The 9,911-nt window shown below is 42.2% G+C and overlaps 1 protein-coding gene across 1 annotated transcript in view; it reads left to right on the top strand.

The window, feature by feature from the left end:
- The first annotated feature begins 2,358 nt into the window (after nt 1-2,358).
- Nucleotides 2,359-9,911, top strand: part of grk5l (G protein-coupled receptor kinase 5 like) — a 29,481-nt gene continuing 21,928 nt past the window's right edge. Inside the window, exon 1 of the mRNA XM_015972218.3 lies at nt 2,359-2,628. Coding sequence (XP_015827704.1) covers nt 2,577-2,628 — 52 coding nt within the window. The 5' untranslated portion in view covers nt 2,359-2,576. The remainder of the gene's footprint in view (nt 2,629-9,911) is intronic.

Genomic DNA, 9,911 nt, shown 5'->3' with positions numbered 1-9,911 from the left:
TTTATGGAGCATATGCTTGTGGAAAGAAATAAAAATCCCTGAAACCCCCTGCAAGAACCCAACCCCACCAGCATTACCGTCAGATTCAGCATGGCTGTTCTCTTGTTCCATGTACTCACTAGAGGCAGATTTCATTTGGATAATTGAGTTGAAGCATATCAGTGCATCGGACAGCTTCCTGTTGTAGAGAGGACGGGTTGGAGAAATCGATCCTATTAGGCTTCATCAGTCCCTATAAGTCTGGATGGATGATGATGATGCAACGGGCAGGGAGCAGCTTCTGTTGCATCAGCATCTACTCTAAACTTCATCTGGTTCTTTTATTAAACAGTAGAGAACAGGAGGAAAATTTGAGTTTAATGTGAGATCAAGCTTTTTATTCTTAGAACTGTGATTTCCTGTCTGCTTTCAAAATAAAACTCTTCCCCGTAAGGCTTTACACCATCTTGGAAAGTGGGATTATGTGGAAGAGTTGATTTCTTGTTCTCTTGGAGAAACAGATTAGTTCTGATTAAACAGACGAGTTAACGGCTTGACTAAACAGGGCTGCAGAGCATCTTAAAACCATTTGTCTCCAACACTTTAAAGCACTTTTGGAGATGATATTTAATCGCTTTCACCACTGTAATTTTCACACACAGTTATTCTGGTAGAGTTATGACATCCCAGCTTATGGTGCTAGAGCCACACAGCTAATTTCTGCTGCAAATAACCGAGTTCTATGTAAAAAGTGAACTAAATAATGCTTTTATAAACCCCTAATGTTTTAATATGAGTATTAACTTAAGACAGCAGGAATGCTTCGCAACCGGCCCTTTTCAGACCAGCCATTGGCATGTTCTTTCTATAGGAGGCGCTCTGCGTTTTTCCAAACTGAGGTTGTTTAAAGACAACATGCAAGATGTTAATTGTTCACAACCTTTTAACTAAAATGCACTTTAAAAAAACAGAAATACCATTTCAAGAGCATTCTTATCAGTAACACATTTTAACCTTCGTAGTAATGTTGTGTTTTAAGAAAAAAGGTTTAAACATGAACACAATTATAGTAGCTGGCAACTGGTTTTAATTAATGCAGCTTTAAATATTTATTAAAATTTATTTGAGCATAGCTAAGCTGATAGGTCCTATTTAGTTTTAACACAGATGATTTTTGGCTCTTGCTGAATTAAAAGTTTTTTATATTATTTGGAAAGGCTGCATTTGTATAGATTTATTTTTCTGCCAGGTCTGAATGACTTAGATGCCCATTCTAAAGCTGCTCTCTTTAAATCAAAATGGGTTTGTGTCATGAATGTACACTTGAGCTTTAGCCCTTATGCAGACTGCAGCTTATGGAAAAGCAATGGCTGCATTTACAAATGACTGGGTTTGCCAAACTCTCCCCAGGGTAGTTTTTCCAAACAAAAATCAACACGAGATGCAAAATATAGTTATTTTAAAAGCTGCTAAATATCAACTTAGCCAAGCTGTCATATGAGTGGTCTTGTACTAATGGCAGAATTATGCTAAAGTAGATCATGTGCAAAAATCACTCCAGGGTTATTAAGTATTTTCACATATACACAGTCCTGCAATAGGAACTGTAAAGATGCTGCATGGCTTGCCAAAAATAATTTGTTAATATCTGTTATTTTTGGGTAGTTTATGCTTTTTAAATTTCCGAGATCCAGATGTGGGCCACATGGTGGTGCAGTTGGTAACAGCAAGAAGGTTGACTGGTTGAATCCCCCTTTGCAGCCTTTCAGTGTGGAGTTTGCATGTTTTCCCCGTGAATGCATGTGTTTTCTTCGGGTGCTCGTGTTGTCCTCCCACAGACCAAAGACACGCATGTTAAAAAAATAATAATAAACTAATTTATCCGTAGTTGTTAGTGAATGTCACTGGTTGGTCTCCCTGTGTGGCTTAGTGATGGACTGGAGACCTGTCCAAGGTGTCCCCCGGTTTCTCATGACTGCTGGAGGTAGACACCAGCCCATGTGACCTTATTGAGGGGTGAGGGAGAGATCAGGAGCCAGATAAGTCACAATAGTCGCAGAGCTTTTATTTTGGTGAAACGTTCCGGTGGCGTTAATCAGTGCGTCTTGACGCTTCTGTGTAATTTAGGCCCAGCCTGATTACGCACCAACTCCGGAGGAGGGGGCGCTCTGGTGTCCTCTCTGGTGCACTCAGCCAACCCCTGCCGCCGCTGTTGCTCTCCTGCTGTATCCGAGTGAAGGATCTCCTCAGATCAACCCGGTTTCATCAACATCGGATTCCTCCAAGTTAATGCTTTTCTGCATCGGAGAGATCTGGCATCCAAACCACGCATGGAACGGTTTTTGGGGAATTGGAGTCGAAATGCAGCGCCGTACTTCCAGCCCACAACAAGAACCATGCCCAATTTACACTGCAAGCAAATCTATGACATCCTGTTTTATCCTTTACGACTTTGATAGGAGTGAAATTTGCTCGGATATCGTCGAGGAGTGAAATCGAGGAGATCGCGCCGTGCCAGCAGGAAAGGACGCTGTTCTCGCTGCAGACGCTCGAGTACCGAAAAAAAACCCTCTGCATTCAGGATTTTTCAGCTTTTCATGGAGCTGGAGAACATAGTAGCCAACACTGTACTGCTAAAAGCGAGAGAGGGTAAGTGGAATGGTATAAACTCAACTCTGTGCGAATGGCAGACAGGGCCCCTGCTTTGTGACATTTTGCGCTCTGCATGCAGAAAAAGTGGGAATGATCGCAGGGATAACGGCAGCCTGCGGATTGTGCGGCTCAGGTAAATCCGGCAGATGCAACAGAAAACAGAGAGGGTCTTATGTAAGACATCACAGCAGCGGCGGATCACAGTTCAGCTCGTTAACAACGAAATCCTCCCAAAACATGTCTGTCATTGTTTTATCCTCGCTAATTTTGACAGATCGTTTCCCCGCAGATGTGAGGGGAGGGTCTGCCTCCCACATCCGCTTTCGCTGTCTGTGCAAACGAAGGCGGCTCTTTCGCAACATTCTGAATGCTGAAGCGCACACAAGGCAGGGAATAAACTCCCCCAGAGAGGGGACGCACGAGGGGAGGCTGGCTGGCATTTGGACAGTGAGCTGATGACGTGACTGCTGCTAAAATCTATGCAAGAGGGGCCCCTGCAAAAGAGAGGCACACACACGAGGAGGGGGAGTCAAATGTCTGAAGGCCACATGCAGCTGATGGCAGCATCGCTGATGTCCTGTTCTAGTGGAAGAGTTTGCTTATTATCTGGAGTCAGACTCTGCAGGTTTCTGCTGCCATTCGTGGTGGTAGGGTGATCAACGATCCCATGTTTGTTAGAAGGTTCATGTCAGACCTGATTTGCATAAAGTTCCACCTGAATTCAGTAAAAATAGAAATCATGACTGGATCAAAACTGAAAATAATAAAGAATTTAACAAAAATTATTTCTAAACTTATAGAAATGTTCAACTTTCTTTACATTTAATTATGCAGATAGGGTTGAAAATAGTGTGTGTGTGTGTGTGTGTGTGTGTGTGTGTGTGTGTGTGTGTGTGTGTGTGTGTGTGTGTGTGTGTGTGTGTGTGTGTGTGTGTGTGTGTGTGTGTGTGTGTGTGTGATTATATTCTCCTGATTTGGAAACACTGTTTTCTTCCAGCAATGTGGAGATGAATTGGGGAAGTTTAGAGAGGCACTGTTGCAAAAACCTTTCAACAAGTTGGGGGTGATGGGGCCCACCTAAACGAAAATCCAGAATAAAATTTCAGGAAATTTATTACACTGTTGTTTATATAAGAGTAAGGGAAACACCTTCTGCAGCAGGCCTATTAGTGTTGTACTCAACGTCTTTACATCAAAGGAAAGAAGCACTGATAATGGTCCCCCGGGTCTCCCTTTGGTGCAGTCATGTTCTTATCATCTAAAGTGAAGACTACCATTGATAGATCCCCGGAAAAGAAAAAAAAATCCTATTATCAGCCAGTCCCAAGAATGAAAACCAATATTAGTTGTGATTATCACCATGAGTGAACCCAGTCTCTAAAACTTAAAATAATAATAAAACTAATGATGCTCTGTGAAAGCAGCACTGATGCTGAACATGAAGCCATTCAGCTAATTAAGGTGCAAAAATGTTTATGGTGGACTGAACATAGTCACAAACTGGCCTGCAGGATTTAAGTAATGTGCAAATCCTTTCATTTGACTTTTATTTGCATTTTGTCCTTTATTTAGAAACAGTGTTCTAAAGCAAATTTTAGTTCCTTCTAAATGTATTTGGGCTGGAAAGGTGCTGGAATCAGTCTCTGATTAAATTAAACACCAGGTTCCTCGATGATGCACACATCTGTCTTTTCTGAATTAATCACACTGTCCTGTAATGTCACAAATCTGAAGTGACAGAGGTTTGTTGTCAACATTCTCACAAGTGCATACACAAGATGCTTCCATGTGGCAGCAGCTTCCGGAGTGACACAGGCGATAGTCTTCAGCTGCTCCATTTGAGTAGTGACATAATTCGTCTTTCGAGACGGTGATTGAAGAGAGGGTTTTACTGGCATTGATGGGGCTATACAAGTGCTGTCCGAACCTTTGTGTGGGTCAGGCTTGATGTTTGTTTTACGGTACCGTTGTACAATTGGAGCTGGGTGAATCAAGCTTCATGAATGAATAAGAGCAGTTAATGAGCTGTAGCTGTCCCCGCTGCTCCATCAGCACTCATCCTGACCATGTGAGGGAGAGAGGCAAAGGCTGATGAGTCTTTAGGCTGAAGCGCGGCTCTATCAGCCTCTGTAAATGTGTCCATGTGAGACTGACTCAACAGATTTGTTGCTGTGTGCTCACTGAACATGTCGCAGGTTGTTGTGAGTCCATTACTGGTTGAATCGTTTACCAGTGAGAATCATTAGAGGTTTTGCATTACACAGCCCAGTGCCAGAGAGCCCTGTGTGCTGGTAGGAAGTCCCGTGTGTTTCCCTCGTGTGAATGGCAGAGCAAACACAGGTTTCATTTCAAACCACATACAAATGCAAATAAAGCCTGTTTATCCTTGTTGGTTTAGGCACAGAACATCTTGAGCTTGAACTGCCCAGTTAAAATGCTCTAAGCTAGGAGCAGCAGGAAGGTCCAGTTTACTCTGCGGTCTTGGGCCTATTTGTGCCAGCATCCTTGTACGTCTGAAATGCATAAAACAATGTAAATTGCAGCAAAGCAGTGCAATAAGAGAAACTATTGATATACCCAGGCTACTAGTGTCCCTTTATCAGCTCTCACACTGCTCTTTGGGTCTACTGTATCAGGGTTTAATACCAAGATCCTGCCAATGGTCACTGCTTTTCAGGATTACACTGAGATTAAAATGATCTGGAATCAAAGGAAATTCGTGTTCAGTTTCCTTTTGTTTTTATTTTTATATCCAAGCAAAAATATAAAAGCTGCACTGTCCACATCCGAGTTCAATCACTGTCTTACATAAAACTAAGTGGTGTTACACACGCTATCAGTTTGATGCAGGCCGTAAGCTATTTAATCAAATTGATTGTTACATAACAAACTGAGTGGGCTACTGCCATCCAAGCTGCAATCTCTGCAGAAGAGAGTTTATGGGCAATGAGTATGCAGTGAAATGAAACACCCCTCCGGTGTGGTCATCTGAGAATCATCTGATGGCTCCAGTTCTGCTCACCTCGCCAGAGCAGCAGGGAATACAGATGTTAATGCTGATGTCTGAGGAATTTGTAATTCCCAGCATATTGGGAAAAAAACAGTTATTCAGGTCTTTTATGGATCTTGTTGGTTTTTTTAGGGGGATCACTTTCGTTGAACCTTTTTAGTGGTACATGCAGGCAGAGCAAGGTCTAATACCAGGGTGTACTGCAGATTTGTGTGTGTGTTAAAAGCTTCAGGGTGTGGGGATGAATATCTTTGTTTAAACGTAACCTGAACATAGCCACTGTGATGTGAGCAAGATTGGTGCAGTAGACCCTGAGCTCAGAGAGAGAGAGAGAGAGAGAGAGAGAGAGAGAGAGAGAGAGAGAGAGAGAGAGAGAGAGAGAGAGAGAGAGAGAGAGAGAGAGAGAGAGAGAGAGAGAGAGAGAGAGAGAGAGAGAGAGAGAGAGAGAGAGAGAGAGAGAGAGAGAGAGAGAGAGAGAGAGAGAGAGAGAGAGAGAGAGAGAGAGAGAGAGAGAGAGAGAGAGAGAGAGAGAGAGAGAGAGAGAGAGAGAGAGGTCTGTGTGTGTGTGTGGAGAGAGAGAGCGAGAGAGAGGTGTGTGTGTGTGTGTGTGTGTGTGTGTGTGTGTGTGTGTGTGTGTGTGTGTGTGTGGAGAGAGAGAGAGAGGTGTGTGTGTGTGTGTGTGGAGAGAGAGAGAGAGAGAGGTGTGTGTGTGTGTGTGGAGAGAGAGAGCGAGAGAGAGGTGTGTGTGTGTGTGTGTGTGTGTGTGTGTGTGTGTGTGTGTGTGTGTGTGTGTGTGTGTGTGTGGAGAGAGAGAGAGAGGTGTGTGTGTGTGTGTGTGGAGAGAGAGAGAGAGAGGTGTGTGTGTGTGTGTGTGTGTGGAGAGAGAGAGAGAGAGAGAGAGAGAGAGAGAGAGAGAGAGGAGAGAGAGAGAGGTGTGTGTGTGTGTGTGTGTGTGTGTGTGTGTGTGTGTGTGTGTGTGTGTGTGTGTGTGTGTGTGTGTGTGTGTGTGTGTAGAGAGAGAGAGAGAGAGAGCAGCAGTGTCTGCCTGCCACCCCATTCACAACTCTCGCTGGCAGTAGACGTAAATTCCAGACCAGGCAAGCGAACGTCATCGGCTGTCCAAGTGAATGAGAGTAAAGGGGGGGAAAACTGCATTGCTGCATTCGGATGCCTTTCTTGAATTGCTGTAACAGAGCCGGGGCATTTAGTTTGGCTGAACTGACTCAACCAAATTCCACTCTGCTGCCTGCGAGCCTTCACATTAGGGCTGCTTTTACATCAGCCAGAAAAGCTTAAAAACAAGCATAAATGAAGTTCACAGAGGTGAATCAGTTTAGTCAAGAATACATAAAGCTGCAACAAGCACAGATGAGACCAAATGTTGTTTAGAATTATAAAAATGACAAATTGTTTGTTTTTTATTGACTCAATAATACAAATAAAAAAAAACTTTCACTAATGAGCCCTTTACTTGGGCTTACTTATATAGGTCCTACTTGGCTGAATATCTTAAAGAGACAATGTGTAGTTTTTACTGTTATCTCTGGAAATATCCATCAAAATGTTGAAAATGAATTAAATGATGCCCAGTTGTTGAAAAATATCGGGGGGCTTCGTAACATATAAAACCTTAATGGACCGGGCTTGTGTCTGTGTGTGACGCCATATTAGACACCATGTTTCCTTCTGTCCAAGATTGGATATTTTACAATAAAGTAACCCAGGGTTTTCTTACATCCTTTACATTTTTATCTGCGATAGCTTATCTTAAAGCTTCTTTCCGGAGTATTTCTCTTATCCGATGGCACCATCTAGTGGCTGACAAGCATATCACACAAAAAAAATCTGTTGCTCTGTTTTTTAAGATGGCGACTTCACATTTCTGTTTATAAATGTGCTTCTGTAGCTGACAAACAGCACTAAAACATGCTGTTTTATGAGTATTTTTCTCATGTCATGTTGTGCTCTCATATATTTATATTTTAGAGACTTACTTGTCCGTGAAAAGTTCATTAGCGCTGCATCAGCCGAGGTATTCCTTAAATTTGAAGCATCTAAGCGGTAGTCAAACGCTATTGGTTAGTTCTGGTCGGCGCTCAGTTTCTTATTGCATGGAGCTCTGCGGGGCAGGTGGCATGCTTAGCAAAAAAAAAAAGACGTATCACTTACATTTTATCACAGTACATGATGAGATTATCACTTTTACGCATTTCTGAAAAATCATACATCGTTTCTGAAGGGGGAAAACTCCAGAAAGCAGCTTTATCTTAAACTTGTGTAACATATTCTGTTTTTAGTTCCTTGTGGTTTTATTATTTTATGATGCGTTGTCATGTTTTAAATTTCATTTTATTCGTTTTTATTATTATTACTGTTGTGCAACACTTTGGGGTAACAGTGTTGTCATTTAAAAGTGCTATACATAAACAAAGGTTGACTTGTGAGCCTGTGAGGACAAAATACATTTACTGATTTGTAACAAACGGTTACAAAACTTTCGCCATTCATAAACGTTGTTTTATACATTTACCTCTTCACTGTTTACCAGCGATGAAAGGGAGTCTGATGTGCTTCGCATTTGGATGGAGGTTGTGCTCCCAGGGATTTTTGACCTTAATAGCCATCCATTGGTAAGGTCTTACTTGAACACAAAAATACCGCTTGTATGCAATGATTTAGGTATGTACTGCCCCCTATCGCCAGGCAAAATGCACATAGTCACTTTAAAGCTGCAATGGAAAATTTGCAAAACAAGCTAGCTTTTAAATACAAACATGGTCACAGAACTCTCATTGCTCCCATCGGCTATCATCCCTAGACCACATACGCCTGATACCCGAACCCGAAATTACACAATAAACAAGAGAGTGCTAAACACCAGTTACCATTTTCTAGGTTCAAACATCATTTGTTTCCTGTGACAAATGGTGTTTTTCTTTTTGGGACTCTGGTAGTTTGTCCTAAAGTTGAAATGGTAGCACCAAGCTGTTTCTCCTCTGACACGCAAAGGCTCTCCAACAGGCTCGCAGAGGGTGACGGAGTCTTGCCCAACTTTTTAACTATCTATCAAAAGTGATGGAGACTGCAATCTTGTGACTGATCAGGACGCAGCTTCCCTTTAAATTCGTCAACCGCACCGACCATTGCTTCCTCAAAAAATACGTTAAGCAGCAGACACAGAACAGATTGAAGAACACTTTGCCTGAAAATGTAAACGTTTATTCACCCGCGACTGAAGGAGTATAAAGATGTGGAGCAAGGGTTTTATTCGTGGATTGAAAACACGAGAAACGTGGTTTAGAGGTGCCAATCGCACGAAGAGGTGGAGGAGAATGAGGAACAATTTTGTTCGTGTTAAAAAGTCTCTGAAATATATTAAAACAATGTAAACACAATAGTAAATACACTATTGTGGACCGGATACATGAGTGTGGCAGAATACCTCAGAATAGCGCTATGCTCTCTGTTGTCCTGGCGGAGAATTGCATTGCAACGCTCCCCAGGTGACAGAGAAGTCCAAGAGCAAAGTGTCTCTGTCGATGCGTGCGTCTCTCCTTCATTGAGCTGACGGAGAAGTATAAATTAGGCTTTAGTGGAGGACCCAGGTAAATGCAAAAGTGTTGCTTTTAGTCCAAAACATGTTATTGGCGAAGGTTTTAAAACAAATGTGTGGATTACTTTAAATCTCTACAATATATTTATAGACATATTATTTTAGAACGTTCTTTAAAAAGTTTACACTTTAAGCGCCACACAGTTCAGAGCCGGTACTGCAACTACGGTAGCCCACACACATCAAAAAGACAATCTGCCTTCACCAACTTCCAGCTATCTATCTGGCCATCACGTCTGATTTTTTAATTGATATTCTTTCCAAATGTAATCTAAATATGTGTTGAGTAACAAAAACCAAAGCGCAGAGATGTGCCACACACAGTTGGAGCAGGGCAAGCAAACCAAACTAGCAAGGCTGTCACGCAGTGTCATTACAGACTGTGGCTCTAAAGGTGTGGAACACCCAAAAAGCATGTTTTAGTTTACCATGCAAGCTGAACATGAAAATAGTCTCCTACACCTATCTCCTTTATTAGCTTATGATAGAAAATAGACTGTGGAACTCTAGGATTTGAAAATCCTCACAGATTTACATCAGATGTAAATTAACGTTCATGGACTCACCCATCCTGACTCACGACAGGGAAGGCTGTTGTTTTAACGTCCGGGAAACAGAATAAAATGTCTTGACTAGTTTAAGCCATTAGGATTAGCA

Source organism: Nothobranchius furzeri, chromosome 17, assembly GCF_043380555.1.
Source record: "Nothobranchius furzeri strain GRZ-AD chromosome 17, NfurGRZ-RIMD1, whole genome shotgun sequence".
Lineage (NCBI taxonomy): Eukaryota > Metazoa > Chordata > Actinopteri > Cyprinodontiformes > Nothobranchiidae > Nothobranchius > Nothobranchius furzeri.
The sequence above is the reverse complement of the archived record's forward strand: the minus strand, read 5'-3'. Positions and strand labels throughout refer to the sequence as shown.